The sequence below is a fragment of the Sapajus apella genome, unplaced genomic scaffold (assembly GCF_009761245.1).
Source record: "Sapajus apella isolate SASKATOON/1434 unplaced genomic scaffold, GSC_monkey_1.0 scaffold43, whole genome shotgun sequence".
Taxonomy (NCBI): Eukaryota; Metazoa; Chordata; class Mammalia; order Primates; family Cebidae; genus Sapajus; species Sapajus apella.
In genome coordinates this window covers 4,346,929-4,367,442 of record NW_022436983.1, presented here as the reverse complement: position 1 = coordinate 4,367,442, position 20,514 = coordinate 4,346,929, and the positions used below count along the sequence as shown (strand labels likewise).

The 20,514-nt window shown below is 45.5% G+C and overlaps 1 protein-coding gene and 1 pseudogene across 4 annotated transcripts in view; both read right to left on the bottom strand.

The window, feature by feature from the left end:
• Positions 1-503: 503 nt before the first annotated feature.
• Positions 504-20,514, bottom strand: part of UBE4B (ubiquitination factor E4B) — a 147,673-nt gene continuing 127,662 nt past the window's right edge. For 3 of the 4 annotated variants that reach the window (XM_032300332.1, XM_032300331.1, XM_032300333.1), the window contains 6 exons: positions 20,030-20,174; positions 13,916-14,050; positions 11,234-11,425; positions 2,910-3,084; positions 2,162-2,308; positions 504-1,850 (listed from right to left, as the gene is read on the bottom strand). In XM_032300332.1, coding sequence (XP_032156223.1) covers positions 1,789-1,850; positions 2,162-2,308; positions 2,910-3,084; positions 11,234-11,425; positions 13,916-14,050; positions 20,030-20,174 — 856 coding nt within the window. In that variant the 3' untranslated portion in view covers positions 504-1,788. The remainder of the gene's footprint in view (positions 1,851-2,161; positions 2,309-2,909; positions 3,085-11,233; positions 11,426-13,915; positions 14,051-20,029; positions 20,175-20,514) is intronic. The other variant, XM_032300334.1, reaches the window with a different exon arrangement.
• On the bottom strand, positions 18,290-18,390 carry LOC116566703 (annotated as a pseudogene).

Sequence of the window (20,514 nt, the reverse complement as noted above, 5' to 3'; positions counted from 1 at the left end):
ATAATAAAACAACCCTAGAAATAACAGTATTGTCTTCCTAGAGGATGAAATCCTAAATGTCAGTGCCTTGAAGCACCTGGTGTACAGGCAATGCTGTCTCAGTGCTTGCTGTTATTATTGCTATTTGCTGTTCTTACACGAGCTGATAGAAATGGTTGCCTAAACTGGACAGCCCAAGAAAAATGCCAATAAAATGAGTTGGATTTGAGGAAGAATCCTAAAGGTCTGGGAAGATACTTGAGATAAAGCAGAGAAACTCAAGAAAGGCGGAAGACTGAGTATGACCAAGCTTACCCCTCAAATCAGCAAACAGTGAAATGAGAACCAAATGTAGCATTGAGATGGACCCGAAGGAGAAAGTTTTCTTTTAAAAATAGCAACTCCTAATTGGAACCAGGCAAGATAAATTCACCACATGCAAACTCATTTGGCTCTTGTTTACCCACCCACTCTGTCTCTCTTTTTTTTTTCCCCCCCACAAAAAAGAATAGACTCAAAGAAGATTTCTTCTGAATGTGTATCACCATTTATTGTAGTTTGCGTTAGGAATTGAACAGAGGACATTGTCTGTGGAGGGGGGAAAAAGGAAAAGAAAAAAGAAAGTATGTTTTTTTTAGAGACTTAATTTCTTCAAAACACTTTATGGTTTCAAATCCTTTTTAACCCCAAAGGAAATTCAAGAATTCAAGTATGTTAAGTAGGGAGCAGTAATACAAAAAGTCTCATACTTGTGTGCGCGTGTGGCTGTGTTTGTCTGTGTGTGTTTAAACTGGCAGACATACTCCCACATCCCTGCACCCTCTTTTGCTTTGGTAAGGCCAAACACATCATACAAATGACCCTGCCTCAAACTCACACACCCAAGGGTTGAGGAATTCAATTACCTCCAGAGGATAACTGTAAAGGTTTCGAACTGTCATGTAGCATTAAAAAAAAAACCCAACCCTTATCTCCCCAGAATACCGTATGTCACGTAAATCCTGATACACTTACACCCCTTAGATTTTGCTGCAACTGCTCCTCAGATTCCTAAGAGAGGGCTTATTATAAGGACCAGAGCAGCAAGATTTTCTTTATTTTGTTTAGAATAAAAAAATCTTAAAGGGACGTTTCAAAAGAAAAAAAAACTGAAATTCAAATTCTGAAAATATCTTGCCTTTTTTATTAATCATGTCATCTAACACCAATTAAAAAAACAAATATGTGAATATGATATAAAAATACGATCCCAGGATTAACACTTGGTAGCAGGCACAGTTACCTCACAGGATATATGTTTGGAGGGCCAGGGAAAGGAGTTTATTTTTGTTTTTGCTTCTCTTAAAAAAATCCACAGCAGTGCAAGTAGGGTCAGGAGGGGGGAAGAAGGGAGAAAAGATTCTTTAGCAGCAAAATGTCCAAGGTTCTCTAATCACAATCAAATCAACGGATATTGGATTAAAAAAGAATTCATGAAGGGATGCTGCCCAGACCCATTAGCCATCACTACAAGATTTCCGTTGCCCCAAACTGTGACGTAAGAAGGACGTGCTTTATTACACACGCAACCATGAAACTTGTCCCTTAAGCTTTTGACCGTGTTTGTCACTTAAATATATGTACAGGAATCGGGCTCCTCTTCTCATCCATGTCCTTTCAGGTCTCAGCGTTTGCTGGCTCTGGGTGGGCCTGGGGTGGTTTGCCACACGTGGCCTCCAACACGTGAACGGCAGCTTCGCCGCGGCCGCCGCTTCTGCTCGCCTCGTTGGCCTTGGCTGTGTGTAGCAGAGGGTGGGCGGTGGGGACGGTTTAGTGATCGCTGTTCTGTTTCTCTCTCATCCACGCCTGAATCTGCTCTTTCAGTTCTGGCACTGAGAAAAGAAAAAAAAGGAGGATTAATGCCCCAGATGGGAGGGCTCTTCCTGAGAGAGGATGCTTGTCGCTCCGTATAAATGGGAAGAAAAGGCCATTCATTCCTTCACTGAGCCGAAGACGGCAGAGGAATGCGGCATGAGAGGGAAGGACTGCAGGGAAAAAGGGCCAAGAGTGTTTTGGGTCTTTTCTACAGAGTGTCATAAACCAGGTAGTTTCTGGATTTAATAAATTTCCCTTCTGCTTCATCTCTGTGATGCAGCTTGGGTTTCGTCTCCTGGCACTGATACCAGCACTGCACCTCCTCTACCTGGTTCCAGCATGCTCTCTGTCAGCGTCTGCCGGTTGAAGGGGTCCGTGGGGGAGTTGAGCAGGTGCCGCAGGATGATGGCGCGGTCCATGATGGTGCCGGAGGGCAGTCGCACGGGGTCAGTCATGAGGGTGTCCATCAGAGGGTCTGCAGGGACAAAGCAAAGCAAACTCTTAGCTAATAAGAGAGCCCAGAGCCGAAAAAGAAAACAAAACAAAGCCCCTTCTATCAGTGAAAAATCCATCCAAAGGAACAGCAACCAAAGGGCCCCTGTGAGGCCCCCAGGTTTAGAAGGAAATCAGCCTTCAATAAAGGGATATGCATTGCCTTTTGTAGAGGGGAAGGCACTCCTTTGTCAGCTACTGCTGGGGAGAGGGAACAGAGAAGAAAGACCCTGGGACAGACCCAGCAGCAGGCCTCACAGGCTCTGTGGTGAGAACGCAGGCTGGAATTCTTTGTCTTAGGATTTCTTGGAATTCTTTGAAAATGTGAATCCTCACTTGCAAAGGCAGCCCTGCCCTTACAATCTTCAGGGCTGTTATCTGGTTTTAACACAGGCTAAGGATGTTTCCTCCTCTCAATTTACAATATGAGCTAAAAATAGGCAAATGTAATTTTAAACAGATGGTCTCAAAAAGCAGCTCTAGCACACCATTAAAAAATTAATAGCACAGGGCGCCCTCTTGTAATGTTATCGATTTCCAGTTAACTCAAAAGAAATCAGCATGAAAAAGACAAGTCCACTTGCCTCGGAACTCGTCAGGAGCGTCGCTGTAGTCGATTTCTGCGCGTGCGTTCTTCGCCACTATCTCCTCCACCTTCTCGGCCAGCAGCTTAAATTTTTCTATCGCTATTGTAGATTTGATCCCGGCCTTCCGCATCTTTGAAATAACTTCTTCAAACAATTCCTTACTGTAGGATCTCTGTGAAGGAGGAAGGGCAACGTGAGACGTAAATGTATGTGAGGTGGAAAAAAGCAAGCTGCAGAAAATATCCAAAGTATGATCCATTTGTGGATTTTTCCCCTCTAAAGAAGCCCTAAAATTATATATACTTATATATATCCCAGTCTTTATGCATTTATAGCCATGTAAAAATGTGCACTTTTTATGCTTACAAATGCATAAAGACTGGAATAATTTGTGCCAAACAGGACGAGGTCACTCCCTCTGGGGAGGGCTGCAAGATTGAGGCAGATGGGATTTTTTTTTGAATTTTTACACCTAGCATGCATTTCTGTTAAAGTTTAAACATTAAAAAGAGAAGGAAATCTAGTCTATTTCAGTCGTTGTGGGGCACTGTGCCCTAGCAGACTATAAGAAAGAGGAGGTGAAAAATTCAGCTCTCTTCCACAAAGTTTGTAAGCATGGTAAAAACAATGCAATATTGTTCATATCTAGAGGAGCTTTCTCCTGTTCCCTTTCACGCCTCCTCCAAGCTCATTTAGTTCAGCACTAGCACATGTCAGGCGCTCCATGGACGTTAGACCACCCCAATGAACCAATGAATAGGCCTGGGAGCAGACACAATTTATGTCCCCAGGAAGGGAAGACATGGAGTGGAGGACAGGCACTCACCACGGACCCAGACAAACCTAAACTTCAATTCTGGGTCTACCGCTAACAGCTGTGTGGTTTTAGGCAAATGTGAACTCTCCCAAGCCCAGGTTCTTTGAGTATAAAATGTGCAGAGTAACATCTACCTCACAGGTGTCTAATTCATAAAAATCACTGCCATGCCAAATAGCAAAGTATGTTGTATTTTGTATTTATAGTAAAACATATATGGCACAAACACTGGCCACTTGCTTAGTGATGACATACATTTGTATTTGCATCACCATCACCAAACAAGCGGACAGTGTTTTTGTCATATATGTTTTACTATAAATAAACAAACAAACAAACAAATAAATAATTTTTTTTTTTTTTTTTTTTTTTTTTTTGAGACGGAGTTTCACTCTTGTTACCCAGGCTGGAGTGCAATGGCGTGATCTCGGCTCACTGCAACCTCCGCCTCCTGGGTTCAGGCAATTCTCCTGCCTCAACCTCCTGGGTAGCTGGGATTACAGGCACACGCCACCATGCCCAGCTGATTTTTTGTATTTTTAGTAGAGGCGGGGTTTCACCATGCTGACCAGGATGGTCTTGATCTCTTGACCATGTGATCCACCCGCCTCGGCCTCCCAAAGTGCTGGGATTACAGGCTTGAGCCACCGCACCCGGCATAAATAAATATTTTGAGACAGAATCTCATTCTGTCACTCAGGCTGGAGGGCGGCAGTGCCATCATGGCTCACCGCAGCCTCAAACTCCTAGGCTTAAGCGATCCTCTCACCTTAGCCACCCAAGTAGCTGGGATTACAGGTACATGCCACCATACCTGGTTAATTTTTATTTTTATTTTTGAGGTGGAGTCTCGCTCTGTCATCCAGGATGCAGTGCAGTGGCATGATCTCGGCTCACTGCAGCCTCTGCCTCCTGGGTTCAAGCGATTCTCCTGCCTCAGCCTCCCAAGTAGCTGGAATTACAGGTGTGAGCTACTATGCCTGGCTAATTTTTTTTCTTTTCAAAGAAGGCGATTATGAATGATTTTTTTCTATTTTTAGTCGAGACAAGGTTTCACCACGTTGGCCAGGCTGGTCTCAAACTCCTGGCCTCAGGTGATCTACCCAACTCGGCTTCCCAAAGTGCTGGAATTATAGGCATGAACCATTGCGCCTGGCCTACACCTCTTTTCTTTATAAAGTACCCAACCTTGGGTATTTCTGTATGGTGATGCAACGGGCTAACACAAGAATATCTGTACATCATTTATCCAATGATACATGTATCATCTGATATCACCTAGCATCCAGAATATGTAAAGAACTCTTCCAACTCAACAACAAAAACGCAAACAACCCAGTTAAAAAATGGGCAAAGAACATGAATAGACGTTGCTCCCAAGAAAATATAGAAATGGCCAGCAAGCACATGGAAAGGTGTTCAATGGTATTTGTCATTAGAGAAAAACAAATCAAAACCACAATGAAATACCACTTCACTCCCACTAGGATGGGTATTTAAGAAACAAAGACAGATTAACACGTGCCAATCAGGATGTAAAGAAATGTAAACTTCATAATGGAAAGAATATAAAGTAAACAAAAGAAAAAAAAGAGAAAGAATGGAAATCTAAACCTTATACATTGCCAGTGGGAACGTCAAATGGTGCAGCAGCTGTTGAAAACACTCTGGCAGTCCCTCAAAAAGTTAAACATGGAATTTCCACATGACCGAACAATTCCACTCCTAAATATATACCGAAAATAACTGAAAACAGGTGTTTAAATACTTTTACATGAACGTTCATAGCGGCACTATTTACAACAGCCAAAGGGTGGAGATAACCCAAATGTCTATCAATGGATGAGGATAAACAAATGGTGGTACATCCATACAGTGAAATATTATTCAGCCATGAAAAGGAATGAAATATTGATACATTCTACAACACAAATGAACCTTGAAACATGATGCTAAGTGAAAGAAGACAGACATAAAACGTTACACACTGTATAAGCCTGTTTATATGAAATATCCAGAATAGTTGAATAGGTAAATCTAAAAATAGGGAAAGAGAGATAGAAAGCAGATTTGCAGCTGCCAGGGGCTGAGGCAAGGGGGTATATACAGGCAGTGATGCTTTATGGATATGGGTTTTCCTTTTGGGGTGATACACGCTTTGGAACGAGGTAGAGGTGGCGGCTGTACAACACTGTGACTAGACTACATGCCACCAAATGGTCCACTTTCAAATGGTTAATTTTGTTATATATGAATTTTACCTCAATAAAGAAGAAACAAATTAAACAAGAAAATGAAGCACTAACTGTGTGAGATGCAGACTCATATTCTGGGAGGTTGCAGGAGGGAGCAATTAACTTAGGACTGACTGCGTGGGAGAAGTGTGGCTATGATGGGATTTTTATTTTTTTATTTTCGGAAGTAGATGCTGAATCTTTTTTATTTTTTATTTATTTTATTTTATTTATTTATTTATTTTTTTTGAGACGGAGTTTCGCTCTTGTTACCCAGGCTGGAGTGCAATGGCGCGATCTCGGCTCACCGCAACCTCCGCCTCCTGGGTTCAGGCAATTCTCCTGCCCCAGCCTCCTGAGTCGCTGGGATTACAGGCACGCGCCACCATGCCCAGCTAATTTTTTGTAGTTTTAGTACAGACGGGGTTTCACCATGTTGACCAGGATGGTCTCGATCTCTTGACCTCGTGATCCACCCACCTCGGCCTCCCACAGTGCTGGGATTACAGGCTTGAGCCACCGCGCCTGGCCATCTTTTTTATTTTTTAATGGAAAACAGTATTAACAGACACTGCTCCATGGACAACAGATATGTGGCCTGTCCACGGAACAGGCATCTGCCCATAAAGGTGCAGTCTGGGTCACTTTAATGTCTCCCTGTCCCGGTCCTCTTGGCTCCTGGGACCAATGTGGTATCCCACTTCTCTGGCGTGGAGCCATCCCCTCACATTCCTGAGCATTAAGCTCAGTGGCTCTTTATCCAGCCAACTTTCTGTCAGCCTTCTGGACATGGGTCTTCAGCCTACTCTTAGTACAGGGGGAGAGAAGCCTCTCCATTTCTTTACCTGCAAAACTGTCATTTTCTTCTTCCTTTGTCTTCCCAGGAAAACAAGACATACCAAACCAAACCAAAGCAAACAAAGATACTACTGCCTCCAAAGGAGAAGAGGCAATTCTACACCCTCTTCCGCAGTGCCTGCCAGTCGCCCATCCTTCTGCCCTTACGGCCCCTGCCCCCACCAAAACTCTCTTCTAAAACAATCAAGGAAGCAGGCTCCTAATCAGCTTACGGCCAATATAAACAGAAAATACCCAACAATCAGCATAAACACCACACTTTGAAAGAAAGCAACAGCACTTCTTTTCTTTTCTTTTTTTTTTTGAGATGGAGTTTCGCTCTTGTTGCCCAGGCTGGAGTGCAGTAGTGTGATCTTGGTTTACTGTAACCTCTGCCTCCCGGGTTCAAGCGATTCTCTTGCCTCAGCCTCCTGAGTAGCTGGGATTATAGGAGCCCACCACTATGCCCGACTAAGTTTTTGCATTTTTAGTAGAAATGGGGTTTCACCACGTTGGTCAGGATGGTCTCAAACTCCTGACCTCAGGTGATCTGCCTGCCTCGACCTCCCAAAGTGCTGGGGTTACAGGCCTGAGCCACTGTGCCTGGCCCAACACTTCTTAAAATATGCTTTTCTCTCCATGTGTCACTGGCACGTCTGTGTTTGTTTCACGGGTCTGGAAGAACAGGACCATTTAGACATTCAAGGACCCTTGTGTGCCTCTGTGCCAGAAATTGCTGTCTATGACTCAAGCCAGGTGCCACCAGAGGCCACCATCATAATCCAAGGCATGACCAGGCGGCGAAACGTGTTGGTCACCAAGGAAAGGCTGCTCAAAGCGTGCCTGTGTCACTCACTTGCTTTGCATCACCTCACTGGGCATGCTGTGCCCATCCACACAGAAACCTGTGTTCCGTTAAGTGCTGGTGATGTGGCAGCCGCAGCACAACCGCCCTGGAGTGGGTGCACGCTAGACAGCTCTTCCAAGCCTCTCTGCAGTACCGATGAAAGAGGCCCAGCGGCTTTTCGCACCAACCTCCAGCTGGGCTAGAGACTCCAGCTACAGTCGGCTGTGGACCCCACCTCAACCGTACATGCCTTCCTTTCCTTTCCCTCACTGCAGACTATGACTTCACTTCTGTTTAAAATCTGAGCAATATTATAGAGTTGGGGGCTAGAAAAACTGTGTGTGTGTGTGTGTATCCCGATCTCAGCTCACTATAACCTCTGCCTCCCAGGTTCAAGTGATTCTTCTGCCTCAGCTTCCTGAATAGCTGGGACTACAGGTGCTTACCACCATGCCCGGCTAATTTTTGTACTTTTAGTAGAGACGGGGTTTCACCATGTTGGCCAGGCTGGTCTTGAACTCCAGACTTCACGATCTTCCCACCTCGGCCTCCCAAAGTGCTGGGATTACAGGTGTGAGCCACTGTGCTCAGCCCAAAAGGAGTATATATTTTAATGTCTACTACAAGTAACTAGAATTTCCTAACCCTCTTACTGACCTCTACTTTTTATGAAAAAACTGCTTTAGACATACAGTCATGTGTTGCTGAGAAAGGCCTTGTTAGGCAAATTTGTTGTTGTGTAAACATCATAGAATTTACTCACACAAACGTAGATGGTGGGGCCTATACCACATTGAGGCTCTATGGCATCGCCTATTGCTCTTAGGCTACACACCTGCACAGTGTGGGACTTACTGAATCCTGTCGGCAGCTGTAACACAATGGTGAGTATTTTAAACATAGAAAAGGTACAGTGAAAATATGGCATTGTAATATTGTGGGACCACATGGTCTTTGTGGCCCATCCATGACAGAAGCAGGACATGACAGTGTATTTTTTTCCATTGCAAATTCTTTGTCAAGACCACTTCCTCTGCTACTACAGCCAAAAGCACCTACATATGAGAGTCATAGCTCAATAAAGATGTCCTTAAAAAAAAAAGTACCTACAATGCTTTTATTGTAATATTATTCCTTTGGATGAGATATGGGTAAAGAGCCTTCTAGAATGCCTACTGATGATTAACCCGAGCCATGAATAGTATTTGGATAAGTAGTGTGAACAAAGGCAGAGACACAGAAACAAGCAGGGTTCTTTGTGCTTTGTGAACATTCTTTTTTTTTTTTTGAGACAAGAGTCTTGCTCTGTTGCCCAGGCTGGAGTGCAATGGCGCACTCTCGGCTCACGGCAACCTCTGCCTCCCGGGTTCAAGCGATTCTCCGGCCTCAGCCTCCCAAGTAGCTAGGATTACAGATGTGTGTCACCATGCCCAGCTAATTTTTTTTTGTGTGTGACAGAGTCTTGTTCTATCGCCAGGCGCCAGTTTGGAGTGCAGTGGTGTGATCTTGGCTCACTGCAACCTCCGCCTCCTGAGTTCAAGCAATTCTCCTGCCTCAGCCTCCCAAGTAGCTGGGACTACAGGTGCACGCCAACATGCCCAGCTAATTTTTTTTGTATTTTAGTAGAGACAGAGTTTCACTGTGTTAGCCAGGATGGTCTCGATCTCTTGGCCTCGTGATCCACCTGCCTCGGCCTCCCAAAGCACTGGGATTACAGGCATGAGCCACCGTGCCCGGCCTTAATTTTTGTTTTTTTAAGTAGAGACGGTGTTTCACCATGCTGGTCAGGCTGGTCTCGAACTCCTGACCTCGTGATCACCTGCCTCAGCCTCCCAAAGTGCTTTGATTACAGGCGTGAACCACTGTGCCCAGCTCTTTGTGAGCACTTTAAGTGAACAGCAAAGAGACTGTGAATATGCGCTCAGGGCCAGGCTGCCTGGACATCAATCTTGCCTTTGTCCCACACTAACTGTGACCTCGAGCAAGCTCTTTAACCTCTCTGTGCCTCTTTCCTCACTTTAAAACAAGAAATTTTTTTGAGACGGAGTCTGGCTCTGTCGCCCAGGCTGGAGTGCAGTGGCGCGATCTTGGCTCACCACAACCTCTGCCTCCCGGATTCAAGCGATTCTCCTGCCTCAGCCTTCCGAGTAGCTGGGACTACAGGTGTACACCACCACACCAGGCCAATTTTTTTTGTATTTTTAGTAGAGACAGGGTTTCACTGTGTTAGCCAGGATGGTATCGATCTCCTGACCTCGTGATCCACCCACCTTGGCCTCCCAAAGTGCTGGGATTACAGGCGTGAGCCACCATGCCTAGCAAAACAACAAATTTAATAGAACCTACATCACAGGATTTTGTGAGGACTAAATGGCTGGAGATACGAAAATTGGGTGAAATGCGGTATATAGTTAATAAACATTAGCTGTCAGAACGTTGTAAACGAGGCAGAACAGACCATGGAGTGGGGCCAGCCCTTTCGAGGATTACTAGAAGATCACACAGGGAGAGCTTAGCCTAAATTGGTGCCTGTGGAAATGAAGCACACACAGACAGATCTGCTCACAGGAGACACATGGAATGAAGGCGAGGGACGATTGTAAAGAAAACCACACGAGCTTTTCAACCTGGACAACCACAAAAATAACAGCACTCTATCAGGAGGCTGGGGAAGAAGATTCTGATTCCTTGAGGAAATCAGGCTGTTTTTGGAAATGCAATGTTTTTGTTAAAAAGGCCCTTAGAAAGATGGGGTAAGAATTCAACTGGAGAAGGATCGGAGCACCAAATCTGCTCTTCCCTTTTGTGTTTTAATTAATTAATATATTTATTTTTAGTTTTTAGATATGGAGTCTTGCCCTGTTGCCCATGCTGGAGTGCAATGGCGCCACCTTGGCTCACTGCAACCTCTGCCTCCCAGGTTTAAGCGATTCTCCTGCCTCAGCCTCCTGAGTAGCTAGGATTAACACATGCACACCACCACGCCCAGTGTGTGTGTGTAATCCCAGCTACTTGGGAGGTTTTTTTTTTTTGTATCTTTAGTAGAGACAGGGTTTCATCATGTTGACCAGGCTGGTCTTGAACTCCTGACCTTGTGATCTGCCTGCCTTGGCCTCCCAAAGTGCTGGGATTACAGGTGTGAGTCACTGCACCTGACCTACTTATTTATTTATTGAGACCGGATCTCATTCTCTCGCCCATGCTAGAGTGTGGCGGTGCAATCATGGCTCACTGCAGCCTGGCCTCAAGCAATCCTCCTGCCTTGGCCTCCCAGAGTGTTGGGATTATAGGCCTGAGCCACTGTGCCCAGCCCAAATCTGCTCTTCCCACTCAAAGGAAAACAACCCATTCATCTTCATTTATAACAGAGGAGTTCCCTGGCCACTGTGGTCATTATCTCCAATTACTTACTAAAAACTTCTCGAACCACAGTTTGTATCATCTGCCTTCATTTCAAGTAGGGAAAATCCAGGGACCGGTGGATATGTAATTGCACAGAATCTGCCAGTAAACTCACAGAGAGGCCACCTCAAATTGCCCAGTTCAGCAGCCCAAATCAAGACTCCCGGTGACATGGAGCACCGACCTGGTCGTCAGCAATGGCTTTCGCGAACCGAGCACAGTCCAGCTGCAAGTAAATATCCGTCAGTTGGTCCAACAGCTTCTTTGGTTCAAAGCCGTATTTCTCAGGGTTTTCAACTTTCAGGTCACGGCACTTGGGGCCACAGAGTTGCTGAAGATTAAAGTTCAGCATTGCAGCCAATCGGGGTCCAAGTTCCTAGGAAATCACAGGATAATAGGACAATTCATGCTGTTGAGACAAGTGAAAAGGACCACAAACTCCCATTTCACTGGAGGAACGGGAATTGGCTGGATTAATCTTCAAAGAATCCTTACATGTGCTGTGTATCATAAGCTGAAGAAAGACAAGACAACATTATATTCCAACTTTACTCCCCATTTCTGATCTGATAATTCTAATACTTAATGGAATGCTGCAGGCTAATGAAATATGTATTTATAAATCCCCAAAAAAGCCAATCTTTTCTTTAAATTCATGCTTTTAATTTAAAAAAATTATCACTCCAAATTCATTAAGAAACAAGTAAAAAAGAGAAAATTATACAACTCTCACCATCATCTGAGCCAAAAAATATTTGAGTCAGCTCCTCCAACAATATTTCATAAAATTTTTCCCCATAAATGTCAAAAGCCCCTGGCAGTTCGGTCTGTGCCATTCTTACGCACTTATCACATGCAAGTAGCAAAGTAATGTAAGGAAAGAAAAGTTATGCCTTAAATAGTGTTAAATCTAGCCAGTGAGACCGAGTCAACAAAACACCTGGAAAATAATAATCTGTGCAGTAATCTCACAAGATGACCCAGTACACACTGCAGCTGGGCATATGTGGCTTTAAGCAAACCTGAAACAGGAAAATGTGGCTTAGAGAGCATTAGACACTGGCCATAAGAGGGAGTCATGGGAAAAAAAAAAAGAGGGGGTCATGAAAGCTTTCCTTTAAGTCACAAGGTTTTCATGAAATCTAACTGGATTTATACAAATTCAACATATGCTTAGCTTTTCAATAATTTGGTTTTGCAGAGTACTGTATTTCATTGTTGAGAAGTTGTGAAATGAAGGAGTTTATGATTAATAGGACAGAGTTGGTCATTTTTTTTTAAGTAGGAGAGATCTGAGCTAGTCAGTAAAGAAGGTGAAAATGGAAACCTTAAAGGTTTGCAAAATGGAATTGCCTTTACACTTTGTCTGTGAAGACCAGATTAGTAAACAGTGTAGTAAAGAAAATGAAGACGTCACAGCAGGCACAGGCACAAGACTGGGGCAAAAGAACAGGGCCACAGTGTACAGATGGCTCAGGTCTATAAGCAGGCCTTAAAATACATTTATTTATTCATTTATTATTCTTTGAGACACAGCCTTGCTCTGTCACCCAAGCTGGAGTGGTGTGATCTCAGCTCACTGTAACCTCTGCCTCCTGGGTTCAAGTGATTCTCCCGCCTCAGCCTCTCAAGTAGCTGGGGTTACAGGTAGGCACCATCACTTCTGGCTAATTTTTGTATTTTTAGTAGAGACGGGGTTTCACCATGTTGGCCAGGCTGGTCTCAAACTCCTGACCTCAGGGGATCCACCGGCCTCAGCCTCCCAAAGTGCTGGGATTACAGGCATGAGCCGTTGTGCCTGGCCTTACACCAGGCACTTCTATGTGTTTTTTAGCTTAATCTTCCCAACAAGTCTACAAAGCAGGTGGGTGTGTTGACGTTGTTATGGAGGAATTCATCAACTATTTACTATCTGGCCTTCCACTCTGCAAACGTCTAAGGGAGGTGAGTGTCTGGGCAGTGAGCTGTCTTCTTTCGTGTTCCGTGGCTCTTACACCGAAATCTGTTGATGAAGAGACATGAAATGGAAAGTGAAAAGAGGGGAAAAGAGTTACCCCCACACCAGGGAGTGGCAACAGTGCCTCTGCTGGAGATGATGGGAGTCAGATAACGGAGGTCAGGGCAAATACAGAAAATCAGGGGAAACATGCAGTAACATTCCATTCCATTGTAAAGTAAATGTGTCCACATAGGCGAATGGCTATTGAATCTTAGGTCCCTGCCATGCCTTCCTCACTACCCTTGTCCTGGCCATATATAAAACTCTTCAACTTTGTGGTGAGGGTGGTTGAAGCAGAGCAGAGGCCTTCAGTGATGATGCTCAGTTTCAATTTCAGAAACGGGAACCAGGTCTTGTTAGCTGAAGACGAACTCTTTGACTATTTGCAATCTACCGTAAACCCTCGTGATGGCTGGCTCTCATTAACCTTTGGCTTCTTGAGTGTAACAAAGCTACATCTAAGAGAGCCAGACTTTACACAGTCTCAATTATTCTACTTAATATCCTTCAATTGTCAATGGATGTTACTTTATGGTTTTCTATAAATAAAATATAGGAATCAATAATGGTAGAAATATGTCATGACTTCAATATTGATAATCCAATGTCCTGTCTAAGCAGGAAGTGCAGTAAGGCATTTGGAAGTGGCTGTAGACTACATGGTGACATCAGACGTCTGCTCTTCAATCTAACAACAGAGTCTTGTTATCAATGAGAATAACTGGGAACAGAATCAGTAACAGAATTTCACTTATCGGTGACTGTGATAGTAAAATTTCCAGGACTTCAACAACTGCTGACGTTGTAAGTGAGAGAGTCTGAATGTGGAGTCCAAACCACCAAACGGAGCCCCTGGGTTCTACTCACCGGTCTGAGGAAGGGTTTCTGGACCTGCTTCGTGAGGATGTGGAACATGTCCACGGTTTCGGTGGCCAGGGCGAGGTAAGAGCGGGACACGCGCTCGTCCTGAGCAAGCTGAGACTGACGGGCCTGCTGCTGATCCTAGGACACATCGAACAGATGCCGAGTAAGGCTCGGTCCTGGTCATCAGCTCAGCAAAGCATAAGCGCATAACCGGAAAGTGTGTGATAAAGCCAACATGCTTAGGGAATGAACTGCCTGTGACAGCAAATTTCCCAGGTAACTGAAGTGTCATCCTTTCAGCATCAGAGCTCACTAGGACTTCCAGCGAGGTGACCTTGGTGCCTTATTTAACTCCCACGAGCCCCTGTTTCCTCAATAATAAAAGAAGTCACCAACAACTTCTATGCAGGATGAAATAAGAGAATCGAACATAGTACCTGACACACATTATGGTACTAAGAAAGGGTAGTTTATTTCCCTTAATAGTAGCTTTTACTTAGCCATCATCATCGTTATTATTATTTTATTTTTTTGAGATGGAGTCTTGCTCTGTCACCAGGCTAGAGTACAGTGGCATGATCTCGGCCCCCTGTAACCTCTGCCTCCAGATTCAAGTGATTCTCATGTCTCAGCCTCCCAAGTAGCTGGGATTACAGGTATGCACCACCACACCTGGCTACTTTTTTTTTTTTTTTTTTTTTTTTGAGACAGGGTCTTGTTGTATCACCCAGGCTGTAGTGCAGTGCCGCAGTCTCGGCTCACTGCAACCTCCACCTCCCAGGTTCAAGCCATTCTCCTGCCTCAGCCTCCCGAGTAGCTGGGATTACAGGCACATGCCAACACGCTTGGCTAATTTTTGTATTTTTGGTAAAGACAGGGTTTCGTCATGTTGGCCAGGCTGGTCTTGAACTCCAGACCTTCCACACACCATGGCCTCCCACAGTACTGGGATTACAGGTCTGAGCCACCACGCCTGGCCTAATTTTTGTATTTTTAGTAGAGATGGGGTTTCACCATATTGGTCAGGCTGGTCTCGAACTCCTGACCTGAAGTAATCTGCCCATCTAGGCTCCCCAAAATGCTGGGATTACAGGTATGCACCACTGTGCTCAGTCAGTCTTCATTATTTTAAAACTATGAGATGCAGTGTGCTACAGTAGTGAGGCCTAGCCTCTCTGCCTCTATAAGTGCCTGTGGACTACTAAGCTTTTTGAATTTTGTCTTTCCACACTGTGAGGCTGTCACACCACAGAACTGTCAGCATGCTTGCCTCTGGCGCTGTCTCCTCCCTCAACTCTGCCATGGGCTGGGGAGGAGATAATAAGAGCTGTTCGACTCATGGGTACAATCAGGTACAGCACTGCAGGCTGTGAAATGCACCAAACACAGACCCATCAGGAAAGACCTCAATGCTGACATCTGTGCAGAGGCCTTTTCTTGTTAGGGAAGGGAACACTGCGGGAACAGCTGAAGCTGGCTGGTGAGTGCCCTCTGGGTAAGTGCTGCTCCAGTCTGTGCTTGGTGGAGATTCTGCAGGAGATTCTATGGGCGCCTGCCTACTGCTCCCTGGTCAAGAATGAGCCCACTGAAAGAAAGGCAGTGCCAGGGAAGACACAAAAACAGCCAGGCATGAACTACCTAAGTGTGTGCCTGGGTGTCTCCACAGGCCCTTCTACAGCCTTTTGGCACTGGAGATAGTAAGACTCCCGGCTCTCACGGAGCACAGGGAGAATCTGCTTAATAAAACAAATACCCAAACAGATACACAGTAAATCTGACAGTGATTACGAAAAATGAGGCTGGGTCGGGATCAGGGAATGCTATTCTGGAAAGGGTGGTCAGGGAAGGTCTTCCTGAGAGGGTGACAACTAAGTGGACATCTGAAGGAGTTGGAAAAAATCTGGGGAAGAGCATTCCAGGTGGAGGGAAGAGCAGGAGCAAAGGCCCTCACGTGTCAGTGAAGGGTCAGGAGGTGAGTCTGACTGGGGTAGAGTGAGTGGAGGAGAGACTGTCCAAAGCTGAGGGCAGAAACATATTGAGGGGCCAGATCCTGCCGTGTGCTGTAGGCCACACTTGTCACAGGATTTGGCTCTGAGTGAGAAGGGAAGCTCAAAAGGGCTCGGCTGAGTGGCGATATTGATCAGACTGAGATATTTAACACCATCTCTGATATGGACATGCTCAAGAGTGGAGGTTCAAGATCAAGCAGTGGGCTATTTTTCTTTCTTTTTTTTTTTCTTTCTTGAAACGGAGTTTCGCTCTAGTTACCCAGGCTGGAGTGCAATGGCGCGATCTCGGCTCACCGCAACCTCCGCCTCCTGGGTTCAGGCAATTCTCCTGCCTCAGCCTCCTGAGTAGCTGGGATTACAGGCACGTGCCACCATGCCCAGCTAATTTTTTGTAGTTTTAGTAGAGACGGGGTTTCACCATGTTGACCAGGATGGTCTCAATCTCTTGACCTCGTGATCCACCCGCCTCGGCCTCCCAAAGTGCTGGGATTACAGGCTTGAACCACCGCGCCCGGCCCATCTTTCTTTCTTTTTTTTAAGAGATGAGGTCTTGCCATGTTGCCTAGGCTGGAGTGCAGTGGCTATTCACAGCTGCAGTCCCACTACTGATCAGCATGGGAGTTTTGACCTGCTCTGTCTCTGACCTGGGCTGGTTCACCCCTCCTTAGGGAACCTTGAGGTCCCCTGCTCCCAAGATGTCACCATATTGATGCCGAACTTAGTGCAGACACCCAATTGGCATAGTGTGCTACAGCCCAGAACTCCTGGGCTCAAGCAATCCTCCCACCTCAGCCTCCCGAGTAGCTAGGACTACAGGCACGTGCCACTGCTCCCGGCAACAGTGGGCTATTGCAATAATCCAGGTAAGGGATGCCAGTGGTCTGGAGATGGTGAGAAGAGGTTAGACAAGGGATGTATTTTAAGACAGAGCCTAGAGGCATTTGCTGAGAGAGGAAGAGAAATCAAGAACAACTCCAAGGCATTGAGCCCGATCAGTGGGTAGAATGAAGGTGCTATTTACTGAGATTGGGCAGACTCAGGCAGGAGATGAGGACATCAAGGGTTCAGTGCTGGACAAGGTGAGTTTGAGGCACCTATTCGACAAACACTTGGTCTAGAAATCTGGAATCAGGTGAAATCTGAGCTGGGGATAAACACACTGTACTGCTAAGAATACAAGTATTTAGAGCCTTGGAATACATGAGATCACCAAGCAGTGACTTTCACCAGTGGGGCAGCAGGTTATGTATGGGAGTGTTTCTAGCTGCCTGATGGCTGGGGTAGGAGGGTACGTCCCTGGCATTAAATGGCAGGAAACAGAGATGCTAAATGTCCTGCAATACATGGGATGGTTTCTCATCATGAGTTATTATTATACCAAATGCCGCTAGGCTCAAAATTCCAACTAGTGCCCTCACTGAGAAACACTAACCTAGAGAGCACGAGTGGAAAGGACACTGAAGCCTGAAGGCTGTGCTGGAGCTCGCCAAGCTCAGACATCAGGCAGATGAGCAGGAACAGCCAGGGCAGTGGGAGGTAGAAAGCGACTTCAAAGCCAAATAATTTCTGAAATAGCAATTGTTAGGAACTATTTGTGCCCTTTTCATCCATTAACACGGGAAAAATCAATAGTGTTTGTTCAGTTGGCTCACAAACAAAGGCTATTAATTATTGACTACGAATACGAGAATGTGCTGTAGACCTGCATTACAACATCTAAAATATACGCCGGCTGGCCACGGTGGCTCACAACTATAATCCCAGCATTTGGGGAGGATGAGGTGGGAGGACTGCCTGAAGCCAGGAGGTTGTAGGCTGTAGTGAGCTATGATCTGCCATTGCACTCCAGCCTGCGACAGGGCAAGACTGTTTTTCTTTTGTTTTGAGATGAGTCTTGCTCTGTTGCCCAGGCTGGGATGCAATGGCATGATCTCAGCTCACTGCAACCTCCGCCTCCCAGGTTCAAGTGATTCTCCTGCCTTGGCCTCCCAAGTAGCTGGGATTACAGGCGCATGCCACCACACCCAGCTAATTTTTGTATTTTTAGTAGACACTGGGTTTTGCCATGTTGGACAGGCTGGTCTCGAACTCCTGACCTTAGGTGATCTGCCTGCCTCGGCCTCCCAAAGTGCTGAGATTGCAGTCATGAGCCACTGTGCCTGGCCAAGACTCTGTTTCTATTAAAAAATGATAGAAAAAAATTTGCCACTACACCCGGCCAATTTTTTCTATTTTTAGTAGAGATGGGGTTTCACCATGCTGGCCAGGCTGGTCTGGAACTCCTGACCTTGTGATCCACCCACCTCGGCCTCCCAAAGTGCTGGGAGTAGAGGCGTGAGCCACTGTACCCAGCCTTAATATTTATTTTTAAAGGAAGGAACGCTTTATGAATTTGCATGTCATCCTCAAGCAGGGGCCATGGTAATCTTCTCTATTGTTCCAATGTTAGTATACGTGCTGCTGAAGCAAGCATGTGAGACCTTATCTCTACAAAAAAAATAAAAAATAATTAGCCATGCATGGTGGTGCATGCTTGTAGTTCCAGCTATTTGGGAGGCTGAGGCAGGAGGATTACCTGAGCCCAGGAAGTTAAGGCTGTGGTGTGCTATGATTCTGCTACTGAACTCCGGCCTAGGCAATAGATCGAGACTCTGTCTCTGTTTTTTAATAATAATATAAAACAAATAAGTAAATAAAATATAAGCTGGGTACACCAAGCACTGTGAATGGCATAAAGTGGGTATTACATAAGAAAGGAGAAAGTGAGAATTTTCAGCTATGCTGATTGGCGAACACCAACCTGAGGGAGTATTTAGGACCTTACTCAGAGAATGGGTAGAACCTTAATACATAAAAAGAAAAGCAGGTATATATGGCAACTAAACATTGGTACAGATGGACAGAGATGGGAACAGCAGACAGTGGGGACCACACCAGAGGGGAGGGAGGTGGGGCAAGGGTTGAGAAACTACTGATTAGGTATTATGCTCACTCTCTAGGAGACAGGTTGAATCATAAAACCTCAGCATCACATGATATACCCACGTAACAAATCTGCCCATGTACCCCATCCCCTGAATCTAAAATAAAAGTTAAAATTGAAAAAGAAGAAAAAAACGTTGGGCACCGTGGTTCATGCCTGTAATCCTAGCACTTTGGGAGGCCAAGGCGGGTAGATCACCTGAGGTCAGGAGTTCAAGAACAGCCTGGCCAACATGGTGAAACCCCATCTCTACTAAAAATACAAAAACGAGCTGGGTGTGGTGGCACGCACCCATAATCCCAGATACTTGGGAGGCTGAGGGAGGAGAGTTGTTTGAAACGGAAAAGCGGAGGTTGCAGTGAGCTGAGATTGCACCACTGCACTCCTGCCTGGGCAACCAGAGTGAAACGCTGGCTCAAAAAAAGAAAAGGCAGACCTTCCCACTTTGACATGAGAATTATGGAAATCAGTTCTGATTCTGAGTTTGACAATACCAGGAACAGAATCAATAAACCTAAACCAATCTAAGAAGTCACCAGCAACTGTCAAGGGCCTCATAAGCAACCAAGGAAGTATCTCAGTGGCTGCCACGCACGTTAGGAAGGAGCAGTGCACTGGCATTGGCACAGCACGTGTTTACCATGGAACCTGGCAAGCCACGCTTCTTTTCTATTAATCACTGAATATAAAAACCAAGATCAACTGAAAGGAAAAAACCCACCCCACCAGGATCCTGAGTGAGTCACACAATTGCCTAGAGAAGCCCATAAGAACAAATCTTGTCCAGCAGACATAATTCTAGAGATTTCTTTCCTAATTACGTTCATGAATCTTAATATATTCAGACAATAAAAGCTCTTCTCCAAAAAAGCCCTTTAAATTTAAAGGGCAGAGAAAGTTTTCAGCGTACATTTTCAAAGACTTCTCAACTCATTTCTTAGCTTCAGATAAAAGTCTTCCAGATTTTTCCTATTCCAACCCTGCAATATAATTTCATGGAAGGAAAATCACAGCAAGTCAGATTGCGTATCATCAGACCCACAAATGCAGCCCCAAAGCAGCTCTGCCTATGTCCAGAGGCAGAGGCCCTGCAAAGCTGTCCACGCATCTGGACCACGTCCTCACCCGGGGCAACTGGTCCCACTGTTCTTTGTTCTTCATCTCTTCCTGCACCTCATGGATTCGCTTCAGAGACTCCAGACTTTCATCGAGCAAAAATGTCGTGTCGTTTATCAACATGTTTATATAGCGAACAAACTGCTTCCCGGAACTGGAAAGGCAATTATATTGTACATGGTCATACATCTCCCTGAAGCAGAATGCCACAGCAAATCCCAGGGGACAAGAGCCTCCACCCAGAGTGCAACTATCTCACCCTAAAAGCCTGCCTCCCCTGGCACAAGTCAGGCACTGTGGAATTCGACTACCAAGCTTCTCTTTAGATTTTGCTAATCTCGTTTCTTTTTGAGACAGGGTCTTACTCTGTCGCCCAGCCTGGAGTGCAGTGCACAATCACAGCTCACTGTATCCTGAATCTCCAGGGCTCAAGCAGACTTCCTGCCTCAGCCTCCTAGTAGCTGGAACTACAGGCACATGCCACCGCGCCCGGC